At 36.5% G+C, this 13,972-nt stretch overlaps 1 protein-coding gene across 1 annotated transcript; it reads right to left on the bottom strand.

Annotated features, from left to right (window-relative positions):
- Positions 1-200: 200 nt before the first annotated feature.
- On the bottom strand, positions 201-3,919 carry LOC132546734 (aurora kinase A-like; the record flags this gene model as incomplete). Its single annotated transcript, XM_060210451.1, has 3 exons — positions 3,843-3,919; positions 2,086-2,229; positions 201-312 (listed from the first exon to the last, which is right to left on the bottom strand). Coding segments are annotated over exons 2-3 (255 nt in total), but the record flags the coding sequence as incomplete, so codon positions are not given.
- Positions 3,920-13,972: the final 10,053 nt, after the last annotated feature.

Here is a 13,972-nt window from a genome sequence, read left to right as displayed (position 1 = left end):
ATTACACCACCATAGGGATTCACAGAAGGTATGGAAGGATTACACCACCATAGGGATTCACTGTTAAACTTAACAGAAAACGTGGGGATACCAATGTCATATGAGGGTATGAAAACACATGACATTCAGAATATTTCACTATTCTTTTTAAAGAATGAAGGTATTAAATATGCCATAACGGAATGGAAGGTTGGTCTCACCTTAAGTGCAACAACATATTTAGTCGATTTCTCTCTGGCCAGATATACATTCCCAAACTTTCCTTTACCCAATGGTCTTCCTATATCAAAGTCTTCCAAAGTCCATTTTTTCCTGAAATTAGAAAAAGAATACACTGATATCTGTTGATTGCAGTATTACAATTTAGACTTCTGATCACAGAAACTAATAACAGTTTGAAGTTCCATTCTCAGAAACTATATCTGATTAGGTGGCCTTTATCTAAAGGCATTAGAAACCTTCTCAAATTAGTCAAGAATCATTTGGCAACTCTTCGCTTTTTAGCTAATACAAAGACTTTTTATCCATCATTACTTCTAAAGGGCAATATATTGTTCAAAATAAAGTAACAGTTCTTCAACACATGTGCAGCCAATTCCTTCTAACTATAAGCTGTGGATGTTAAGTCCCATTATATCATTGGCTGACAGTTTTGGTTTCCCATGTTGTTTAATTATTAACTGTTTTGTTTATTTCACAACAAATTCTGACAGCATATTCCAATATGAATCTGCAACAAATTTGTTAATACCAAATTTTGGAAAAAGAAAACATTTTCTTCACTGTAACATCTGTTTCATATAAACAATATTGAATAAAAAAGTGTCTTATACAGTCTTTAGTACACAGTACATATCTCCTTTTAGGGAAAACATGTCCATAAGTATTGTGAAACTATATTTTAACGGAAGACTTGTAATTTGATTAAAATTTTGTACTTTGTTGTTTCTCTCCTTAAATGTACAAAAACACAAGTGCAAATATGTAAAACATAAAGTGAGGAATTCCTTGGCAGTGATAAATATATATGCCAGTCCTAATTCCTGTGCTCTAAAATTTTGATGGGAATAGAATGATAACTGGAATTCAAATTCAAACTATCATTGTGAGGTCCAGTGTTTTTAGCAATATACAGTGCAACCTCCCTAAACTTCACAAAACAAATCACCTCTTGATACCAAACACAATAGCCATGTATGGAATGATGACCTCTTTATCATAGTAATAAAGACTTTCCCAATATCGATACCTCTCAATACCAGGGCTCTCACACCCCATTTTGGACTGGGGCCCGGGGGCCTTAGAATTGGGGAAAATAATGGTGTTTTCCTTAGAATTGGGAAAACTTGGGGTCTGAATTGGGAAAAAAAGATACTATTTTGCATTGGGAATGGGGCCGAATATCGGCTCCAAATCTGGCAGATAGAGAGCCCTGAATACTGAACCAATTTTATGTCCGAAATGATTGAAACAAATTGAAAATCACTTCACCAAAGCAAGGAACACAGATAAATTGAAAATAAGTACTGATGCAGAGTTAGAAAACTGCAGTTTATCATCTAAATTGTGGCTAATTAAATGATGTTATTTTAACACATACAGAATGAAAATATTAATCAAGTGTTATTTCAGAGGACAACTTTTCTTACTGATTAGCAAAAATATATATTCGTTAAATATATAGGTTGGTTAGACTTTCGGATAAGCCAACCTCCGACCAGGGCTTTGTTGCTCCTTAAGTAACATTACTTTGAGATTGCCAGGCAATGAGCAGATTTCATTTCTACGAAGGCCAAATGTAGTATACAATTATCACTATAAAGTTGCAATGTAAATGCTGAATGTGAATGGAATTGTTAAAATTATATTAAAGTCAGGACCGGTCAACTTGCTTCACTTCCACAAACTGAACCCTCTCTAAACTGGCCCAATATTCATGTCCCATACATGGTCAGTTTGAAGAAGTTTCATCGTAGTTGAAAAGGGCTCACGAATATATACTGTCGATTCATCACTGCCCTGGTCAACAAAATGTTAAACCTAGACAACCATTATTTTGAGAATTTTTGAGAGAATTTCTTTCACCTTGCTGCTTCCGTCACAGATGTAGTTTGAGTTTTCTCCTTGGTCTTGGCTCCACCACTTGTACTTGGTTTGACTGCAGCAGTGAGATCTGGACCACTAGAACTGTTGACAGGTTTCAGTACTCGGCCAGGCTCTGCAGCCATCCTATAAAACACAGAGAAAAGCAATTTCAGATTTTACTAGAAGTTAAATGGTAAAAATTCTGGTTTACTGACAATGTCAATTCATAATAAGCAGACCATTAGCTTTTATACTAACTCATTAAGGATATCCCAAGTAAAGTTTTTAGGATTCTTGAAATGCATCCCCCATGAAAATTGTAAGAATGTCTCACACAACAATATTCATTAATTCAATAAAGTGATTATGCATATAATCAATATGAAATTTTGATGAAAATCCAAGGATATCTCACAAGTGGGTGACAGCCTCAGAGGACATGTTCAGTTGAAATGCTAGAGCTAATTATGTTTGCCATAGTTTCAATAAAATTGTGAGTGTTTACATGAATTGTATCATGATTTCACCTCTGAAAGCTGCCAGATACCATCAGTGTGGATAAACAAAGTTCCAAGATGTTGCAGACATTGCATGATCCATGCAAGTTGGCAAATGTTATATATAGAAACTTTTCTCTAAAATCAACATAAAGACAAATTAACATCACCACAAATGCAAACATTTCTGGTCAGCTGACAATAGGTCATGAAACTGCTGACATGAAGCAGCTGTCAAACCTTATTTTGTTTATGATCAGTATCAGTGAATGTCAGTTTCATTGGAAATAAAATCAAAATTAACTTATAAAGGACGAAAAACCAACAAAACACAAAGGAAATTCATACGGAAACTATATCTAATACAAATTCCATGAAATTCAAGCTCATTTCCGAAAGTCATGGCCTCTCTATATGAAATTTAAGGCCCTCTAAGACTTTAATGTCATTTCCAAGGCTTTTCAAGACTAGGAATTGTTTAAAGAGCTTTTCAAGGCCTGTATGAAGCCTGATACAGTAGACATAGCTCTAATAAAGATTATATGAAAATTTGAATTTATAGATATGCCCATTTTAATTTCATAATCGTCTGTTTTTGAAGTAGTTATTGTTAAAAGGACACCTTTAGCATTATATTGACAGAACAATTAGTTTCACGTATGAACTCTATTTTGGGATTCTCCATTTTGTTGAAACCAACCAAATCTGTGTACAAGAATAAATTATGATATCAGTAGGATTAACTACATTTTCAAGTGAACTCGGGTCAGAGAGGTTGATCTAGATCCCAATTCTAATTAGCTTGCATGCAAGCTTAAGATCTGTTTCCATGTGGGTGGACATCTCTCTGTCTACTCCGATTCGTTTATTCCCTGCTGTCACTTTTAGACATTTCTTTTACCAAATGCTTGCTTTCATTTTTTTCTTTGCAAGAGGCGAGATATTGAGTGGGGAGTGTTATCAAAATGAATAGCCATCCACTTTCTGCTATGTATGTATTTACATCTTTCATGATAAAGTGATGACAATATTATCGACCCGACATATATATGAATTAGCCACTTATACCAGACTGAAAATTAGAAAATAATTATCGTAAACAGATTTTATCTGGGTGCCCTGAATGTGCTTCATGCAAAACACATATCATGATCATCCGCCATTAGAACAAGATCATGCATGATCGAGAATCTTAATCGATGTCAAATATATTTATCTTCACGAGTGTAGATGGTTTGTTTAGTAATATTTAACTATTACCTGATGAACTGTCACTGTTGATCACTACAGGTGAAGAACAACCCTATACCTAGGCTGCAACTGCTTGAACTAGCTAAAATGTGTGTGTCAACATTGGTGCTAATCCGTGCGATTTCCCGTATTCGATGTTTGAAATTCGTGTCGGACTTTCTGATTGGTCACTGTTCATCAATGAGGAAGTAAAACAGACTTTCATTGGATTTTATTCATTTGTTGTTTGAAAATATAATAGATAAGCAACTACGCTTTTATATCAGATTTGATTAACAGAAGATGACCATAACAATGAACTATTTTCGAAATAAAAAATTCATAATATTATTTTCTATGTTAATTATAAAGTTAAAAACGATAAACGGTATTAAATATCCGCAAAAATAAGTCTAAGAAAATGTTTAGCTCAAACAATCGCCAATATCAAAATTCATTTAACTAAAGCATATTATTTTTATCAATATATAAGCTAAGGTCAACTAAAAAAATCCACGGTGCTTAATTTACTAAAACGGTTAGATTTAAGCCAATATACAAGTTGACGAGGCATATAGGTCTCTGTAAAATATCTCAGGCTAAGTCAGGGACCACAAAACATAATGCATTTGTAATAATCGTTAGACGTAAAACTGTAATACTAATTTAAGTCCATGAAATTCTCGGTACACATAGTACACTAAGGTTTTTCAAATACCCCAATACGTCACCAGTTATGAGGTCCCTGTGCCCTACTTATATAGCAATTGTAGGTTTACAAATGAAAGTTGAATGCAAATTTCCTCTTGTATTTTCCATGTTTGTTATGTGACAATAATACAGAACTGGTTTTACCCTAGATATAATTAGAGCTCTCTACATGCGTGATCTTGAAGGATGGAATAATCAGGTGATGACTTTTCTTGTCAGGTCGACGAGAAAATGTCTGCGTTGTTTGCCGTGTTATTAAGATAAGACATCGTTCACGAATTACGTATAGTATGACATCGTGGTGTCCATCCCGCTACTACAGACAGCGACACGTAAGCGATGGGGAATGATGAGGCGTTCATGTAAATAATTGAATTTTCTAATTTTGCAGATATAACACGTACAGCCTGTTATCAAAACTGAGACTTGTGCGTTTTTCCTAATATCTTTTCTGTTCATTTGTATGTCGCTTTTTCCAATTATTTTGAAAACGTTTGTGTCGATATTGACATTTTAACAGTTTCTCACACAAAAAGTCTCATAAAAGTGTAGGATCCGTTAACACTTCCTGTAAAACATCATCGCCAGTGAATTGAAAATCACAACAGAAAAGTGATAATTTCTGACGACGTCGAAGCTCCATGACATGTGAATAAACGTAATTTTTAAGCGTGACGTCAAAATCCAACGTCATTGATTCAAAACGTTGGCAACTTGGAAATTTTCTGTGGCAGTGAAAAGGATACTATATCTTTATTTTACGCTCCTGGTTGATGTAACAAAACAATGCTCAACAAATTGTTTTGAAAAATGATAAAGAACGTACATTTAAATTACATATGATTAGGTAAGCGTTATGCTGATAGTGGAATTGTGGAAATTTGTGTCGTTAAGTTAATTGACCTGTATTTACAAATCATGAGTCAAGCGATGAAAAAATGTTTACTTCCAAAGCAAATGACACCCTTGATGTATTTGTTTTGCTGTTTGAGGAATTTAACGTCCAGAGAGATTTTTAGACACTGACCAGGAAGTGCTGGCTGAGTGCCAGTGGTTAGAGGGATAAATAGAAGCGGCTGTCTAAGCACGGACAGTTAGCGGCCACAACTCTGAGACTGGTGACATCTGGCTTGTGGAAAGCCGCTCGGGACTCCGGTTACAAACTTCTATGAGCTGTGTATGCTGTAATTTGTAGTCTCAATAAAAGGACCCTAAACTTTCATCAGAGCCTGGGTATTGTTTTATATAATTAACATACGTTGTTACACTAAGCGCAAAGTATGTAGCTAATCTGAGCTATTATAATGCTAACTAGTTATACAGGAGTGGCAATTCAGTGGAAATAACATTTGATCAGATATGGTATCACTCCATGCAGAGACGTATATATAATACACGTCTCTGCTCCATGGAACCATTCATTGAGCGCCACTTATTAATCTACATAATTTGCTAATTTTGAAAATGCCTTTGCTCTATCATGGTCTGCAATTTATTTTCAAAATTGTGTGAAGCTTATTTCTTTTTCCAATCCCAACGTTAATGAAACTTGGTCTAGCAGCGGACTTTATCTTCAGGTGAAAATCCGAAATGTCTGGTTTAATATATACCCGGAAAGCTCGTATTTCCCAGGAAACTGCGACCACAGACTTTCCAATACTGTCGTGGTTGTGACCTTGGGCAGAGTACTTCATCCCAAAATGACCTGGACAGCATGGGACGGGTCTTCCACATGGTGTTCATCACTACGACTGTACAAGGAAATCTCTCCTCAAAATGATCCTTGCTGACCACAGTATGATAAACACAAAAATCAAATAACCAGTTCTACATATACCTAATGGAAAACTACCGCCCAATGAAGTAGGATTTCTTTTTCCACGAGATAAAATAGAAGCATATTGGCATTGCGATTCCCTTCAATATAAAACGGAGCTTTTGCATTACCAAGACATGTAGTGATCATCCTCATTCGCGAAGTAAACGCAGAAGAAGAGACGGAGAAACAATTTCCGAACTTTCCGATCGTGAAAGTGAGCGACAGACTCGTCTTACGGAACAAGAATGAGCAGAAAAATAATGCAAACACAACCAGTATAACAATATCTAATTCAGTTTTATGCAATAAAGGATACAACATACAGAAGTAATGAAAAGATGTTGGAGCAGTCAGTGACGTAAGACCATGAAAAGTTAAGTGGCCAAAGATGGATGTGGGGGCAGAATGATGGGTGTAGAGGCAGAAAGGTGGATTTAGAGGCAGAAAGGTGGATGTAGAGACAGAAAGGTGGGTGTAGAGGCAGAAAGATGGATGTAGAGACAGAGTGATGGGTGTAGAGACAGTAAGATGGATGTAGAGGCAGAAAGATGGGTGTAGAGACAGAAAGATGGGTGTAGAGACAGAAAGGTGGATGTAGATGCAGAAAGATGGATGTAGAGGCAGTCAGGTGTAGCTAGAGGCAGATTGATGGGTGAAGAGGAAGAAAGTGGATGTAGAGGCAGAAAGATGGAAGCAGAGGCAGACAGGTGGATGTAGAGACAGAATGATGGGTGAAGAGGCAGATTGATGGGTGAAGAGGAAGAAAGTGGATGTAGAGACAGAAAGATGGATGTAGAGGCAGAAAGATGGAAGCAGAGGCAGACAGGTGGATGTAGAGACATAATGATGGGTGTAGAGTTAGATGGATGGATTTGGTGGGGGGGGTGTAGAGGGGGGGGTGGATTTGGTGGGGGGGGGGGGGGGGGGGGGGGGGGGGGGGGGGGGGAGGGGGGCAGACAAGTGGATGTAGAGGCAGAAAGATGGGTGTTGGGTTAGAAAGATGGATGGGGAGGGGGTGGGGCAGACAAGTGGATGTAGAGAAAGAACAAAGCAAACTTCTAGTCTATAACAAATTGTAAATACCCGAATGAACAACACATAAGCGTGCTGTTTAGAATATTCCAGAGGTACTGGAGAATGAAAAAATTGAACTGTGGTAGCACCTAGTTAAGAATATCTTCGCCGGCTGTGTAACGCTGAACAGAGAAAAAAAGAAAAACAAACGGAAAATGAGAGCTATACAAACAGAAAACTATTTAGTTATATTTCAGTGTAAGAAGAACAGTTTTGGAGGAGAAAGTGTCTTGTGTGCTCCAAGGAGAAGTTGAAGGAATACCTTAGAGAGTTGCACTCTACAGAGCTGACTAGTGAGGTCTATGCTGAAACATTAATAAAAGCAAAAGTAGAAGCCACACCAATACAACCTGATTACAAATATATACAACCCATCAGGAATCCACTATTTTGTTAAAAAGGCAAGTCAGGGTGTTACTGAAATACTGTGTACAGGGATCACGAGATTTGCTCCAAACTGCTCAGGAGACTCATTTGCAAAGTCTCCAATATAGGAGTTGAAGAGGCATGCTGAAAGAAAGCAAAGGTGTGTTATCAGTGGACCAAACTAGGATCATCTCATTGTTGATGAGTGAAGGCTAATCTTCATTTCAAAATAGCTAAACGACCAACACTCTTTGTGTTGGATAATTGTTATGGCGATACCTCGTCTGAATGGATCAATCCTAGGCGTTTCATTTTCCTTGAAGCACACAAACGTCCTATCAGTGACACTTTGAACAGAAACGACCTAATGTTGGTGCGGCTAGACATTGAAAAACAGACAACTTGCAGATAAAACTATCTGAAAGTCCTAACTGCGATTCTAAGTCACCTGTTGAGTTTCATAGAAAAATAAACATTTGCCTATAACATCCATGCAGCTGTTGTATAGAAATTAGTTCAACCTAGAGAAACGTGTTGTCAAAATATATTTCACTTAATTTCTCCATGATAGGAAAATGTCACCTCACCATGGTAGTGGAGCCAATCTGATGAAAATCAGGAAAATGTCACCTCAAAATCAGATTTTTATTCACAAAGATACTCGCATTTCATACCGTGGACATATCAAAATATAATGAGAATACAGAAAAGCTAGGGACTTGCACTGTAGAGATAGATCGGTCATCTATCAACTAGTAGATCGGTAGAACTGATGGAAATTCCCTGAATAAACGATAGTTCCAAAAGGACTAATTATGCAAAAGAGAGTTACGGTCTTGTATAATGCACTTCTCCATATCGAGATCTATCTACCAATGAAGTTTCATGTTGATACCTCATATAGTTTAAGTGATATTCTCTGGACATAATTATCACTGGCCTGACCAAGAAATAAAGCTTGATTATAGACATTGGTGCATGTACACTGACCATAAGTAATCTATCCCCTATTTAAACGTTCATGAAACGGAATGACTAAGTTGACTAAACTGTCCATTTAATTCAACTCCGCAGGTACAGTGTACTTCAGAATTATCAATGAAAGGTATATTGTACATACAATGTGTCACTTTTGCTAATCTAGATCAAATCCCCAGGACTAAAGGATGTTCCATACAAAATAAATTCAATTCCTTTAGTATATTTAGCTCCCATACCATTCTGGATACAAGTTAGTTGACTGTTTTGAAGGGAAAAAGGTGGTTGAATGAACTAATAATGTATACAAGAGGTCCAATGGGCTTGCAGCGCTAACTGATATATACCAGCCAAATATCATGCCTCCAGACCTATTAGTTTCTGAAAAGAACTTTTTAAAATGTTTTAACACATTTGACCCCTATTACCTTAAACAAAAGTCAAAGTAATTTCTTTTCACAAACTTTGTTAGGCTTCATCCTTAGAACATACCAGCCAAATATCACTTCTCTAGGCATTTCAGTTCATGAGAAGTTGTTTGAAGGGTTTTAACAAATCTGAACCCTGTGTCATTGAATATGGGTCAAGGTCATTCCTTTTTGCAAACTTTGTAAGGCTTCATCCTAGGAACATACCAGGCAAATATCAAAGCATTTGGTCCATTGGTTATTGAGAAGAAGTTGTTTAAAGAAAATGTTGACACTGGATGACAAACATAGGTGAGCTAAAAAAATGAATCACAACAAAATATTATGAACATTTTTATTATCTTATACATGTATTTAAAAATATGGATATGGAGTCCATTAAATGGTTTCCTACTATAATCCTCTATACATGTTATTGTATTTCAGGAGCATGATTGTAAGGCATAAAATCAAAATACCTCCTAAAATCTCAAAAAAGCAGTGACATTGCCAATGTGCCTGGAGATTGCAGTGATCCATAACAAATCTTATAGGCATTTTTGGAATCAAAAGTTACAATTACGTTGTTGTATTGTGTTATTACAATACCACTTTTTTTATTAAAAAATCTTTTTCCTCCATCTTGTCATGAGTTATACAAAAAGATTACCTAACCATACTCTGCACCCAAAAATGATATTGTCACTACTTTTTCCTCAGTGTTGACAAAACTTTGTTGTATCCAAAATGAGTTACATATGTATGCATTGAAATGTCTTTGTTATGGCTTTTACAATCTTTACAATTGATAGAGCTTATATACATATTTTATTCTGAATGTCACCATCTCATGGTTTCTTCTACAACGTGAAATCTTTATTACGTTAACATGGTCATAACATTTTCTTATATACATCAAATATCCTTTCACACTCTCTTTCAATACCATTAAATACATTAAATTGCACAAAGTTTGGGATTATTATCAACACTTTCTCTCAGCTTGTTCTTAAATCTATTTTTAAATGTAACGGGCATGTTCTTACATATGGAGAGATAACTATGTACAGACAGCATTGTAACATGGAAAAATAATGCTAAAGAATAAAATGTTTACACTGTTTTACTCGGGAACAAAGTTTAAGCATTCTATATAAAAGTGCCTTTGCTTAGTCCTTTGATATGTCTGTATACAGATAAATCTGGACTCAAGCTAATCTTAATGAAAATCTGTTGTATATTTTTTTCATAACTCAAATATCAATCCAAACAGTTTACCTAGACTTTATGAAAGCATTCAATACTGTCCCTCATCAATGGCTATTAGGCAAGTTAAAGTCATACGGAATATCACAAGAAATAACCAAATGAGTTCAGAGTTTTTTAACCGACAGGAAACAGCGCATAACAGTTAACGGGGAAACGTCCGATTGGAGGGCAGTAACAAGTGGGATTGTGGGTATTGATTAGGTGAGGGTTACATTCCAGATAAAATATGTATCAATATGTGCTACATTATATTATATATCAAGCCACAAAATTCTAAATACATTATAATCATGATTACAACTATGATAATCTTAAAAAATCCAGATCTTTTGTCTTTTTTTAGACTAGCAGAAAATAGTTTGTGGCTGTTGTTCGATAAGAGGACCTAGAGTGAACAGGTTGTGACTCTTACAACAGCATAGTAACATTATATTTGATATCATATAGACTGTCTTATGCATACTACTAATGGGTATCACATATAAAACTGAAAAAATAACAATAATATATACAAAAAATAAAAATTATTATTTGCAACAAGCTCAGGATAATTGGGTATTAGGTTTATTTGATCTACGTCGACCGGTTTCGCCCGAACTATTTGGGCTTCATCAGGACATCAGAAAATTCATAAATAGATATCGGAATATTCTGAGACAGGGCCCGAATACTAGAGGTCTGTTAGAGTACAAGATGATCGTAGCATGCAAAAATCCATTAGAGATTTACTAGTAAAAAGCGATATAAACTGCGACCCAATACAACTGGGAATCGGCCCGTGTAAAAAGAACTGTAGAGTATGTACGCACATGGAACCTACCGGTACCTTTGCAAGTTACAGAAATCATAAGGAATTCAAGGTACAAGGACATATCACATGCCAAAGTGTGTATGCCGTGTACCTGATCAAATGCAGAAAGTGCGGTAAACAATATGTCGGACAGACGTCCACCACCATTAACACTCACATTCGTAACCATCTGTACAGCATACAAAACAAAGAACAGGATAAACCAGTGGCGGCACATTTTATGTTGCCAGGTCACTCCATCGATGACATCATAGTAATAGGTATTGTGAAGGACGTCACCGATACAAACCGTCGACTCCAAACTGAGGAGAGCTGGATACGCATCCTGCAAACCACCACTCCCGACGGTCTTAACATTATCTCATGATGGCAAACACTAAAACGACAACTAGGAAACAGCCGAACATGAATACGTCAACTACAAGAGTGCAAATCCCCTGCCTAAAGTGTGGAAAAACTTATTCGAGTATTAGGAACTAACGGAGGCATGCGGACACATCGCACAGCCTCATAAAAACCTGGTATAAATGCAAGATGTGTAAACGAACCTATGGAAGGAAGGAAACCTACAACTCTCATCTTAGAAAGGAGCACCCGGGTTACTGCGTGGAACCAGAACTGTTTGAGAACGGGTCCAAAATTAATGCAGTTAAACCCGTTTGAATCGTTAACCAAAAAACAATTGGAACTGGTAAAATTTTGAGTAAAACCAGGAAGTACGGTTGGCCCATAAAGCCAACAGTTCAGACCTGTCCTGGACTAGACTATGGAATTACTCAAGAAGGATTTGGAACTTTCTGACACGGATAGTGATGACACTGCGTTCTCTCCTAATTCGTCTGAAGTCAACATACGGAATTACAAGGCATTGGGATACCAGTCCACAACTGAAATAGTAGGAAGTAGCCACCAGCACAAGTCACAATCGGGCTCCACCACTTGTTTAGATGAGCGAATCTGTTAAGAACTTTATTCCATTAACTTTGTAACAGTTTTATTTCATTAACTTTGTAACAGTTGTAACGGTAATATTTCTAACCTCTCTACCGGGCATGACACTTGAGTGAATAACAATAATTTTCTATAATCACACTTAAGACATAAAATGAACTGTAGTAACCGTGATGGAATCTATAGAAGATCATAGGAAGGTCACGTATGTGACCTTTATTATTGTGTATACGTCATAATGTAATGTGCCCATATTTTTAGTACTTTAGGGGAAAATTTTCACTATTTTGATGTCCTGATGAAGCCCAAATACTTTGGGTGAAACCGGTCGACGTAGATCTAATAAACGTAATACCCACTTATCCTGAGCTTGTTGTGATTGATAATTGCTTTGTTTTGTCCCTATTCCTCAATTGCCCTGCCTACCAGGTGGTATCCAAGCTAGGGATATCAGGAACACCCCTACCTACACCTAGCACCATGGCGTTGGCTCTCATCCCTGCTATCTCTGTTAAAATTGTTATTTCTTACATCACAAACATATTAACACAATGATTACTTTCTTTTTACAGTGAATTTCATGTTAAAAGATACAAAATGACTTGAAACCAGACAATTTGACAAATAACAGTCCTCTTCTGAATGTGAAATAACATGCCCTGGGAACTAATTCTAGACACTGAATGTTTGACAGACCCACTGTATTCAATAAGGAATTACACACCCTGGGAACTAATTCTAGACACTGAATGTTTGACAGACTCACTGTATTCAATAAGGAATTACACACCCTGGGAACTAATTCTAGACACTGAATGTTTGACAGACCCACTGTATTCAATAAGGAATTACACACCCTGGGAACTAATTCTAGACACTGAATGTTTGACAGACCCACTGTATTCAATAAGGAATTACACACCCTGGGAACTAATTCTAGACACTGAATGTTTGACAGACCCACTGTATTCAATAAGGAATTACACACCCTGGGAACTAATTCTAGACACTGAATGTTTGACAGACCCACTGTATTCAATAAGGAATTACACACCCTGGGAACTAATTCTAGACACTGAATGTTTGACAGACCCACTGTATTCAATAAGGAATTACACACCCTGGGAACTAATTCTAGACACTGAATGTTTGACAGACCCACTGTATTCAATAAGGAATTACACACCCTGGGAACTAATTCTAGACACTGAATGTTTGACAGACACACTGTATTCAATAAGGAATTACACACCCTGGGAACTAATTCTAGACACTGAATGACTTCTTAGTCCTGCCAGCAAAAATACTTCTATCCAAATTAAGACAAAATCTTGTAATCCCTACAGAGAAGAGTAGTTTTGACTTATATGTAAATTTTCCTCCACTTAGCAACGCCCTTCCTACACCCGAGTGCCTTTTAGTTCCCTTAAGAATGCTTCAGCCCACATTGGTCAAGATTCAAAGAGTAATTGAAGACTAGTAGCGATTTTCAGACAAAATTGACAGATGATAGATGAATGCTGTGCCATGGTATAAGCTCACCAGTTCTTTGCACCAGAAGAACCAAAGATTAACATTCAAACATTGTGGTAATGTCACAATCTTCACCTTTTATGATGTTCCAATAGATTATATTACAAGACTTCATTTAAAAATTTACAAAATGATATTCAGATACGTATTCTCTTAACTAAATGTTAAACATGTGATAGAAATCTTACATTTACAGAGTTGAAACATTTTCAAATGTTAAAAATGAATCATAAACAATTTA

This window comes from Ylistrum balloti, unplaced genomic scaffold (assembly GCF_031769215.1).
Source record: "Ylistrum balloti isolate Yb309-2 unplaced genomic scaffold, AGI_CSIRO_Ybal_v1 Utg369910, whole genome shotgun sequence".
Lineage (NCBI taxonomy): Eukaryota > Metazoa > Mollusca > Bivalvia > Pectinida > Pectinidae > Ylistrum > Ylistrum balloti.
Note: the sequence above shows the minus strand (reverse complement) of the source record. Positions and strands in the feature narration are given on the sequence as shown.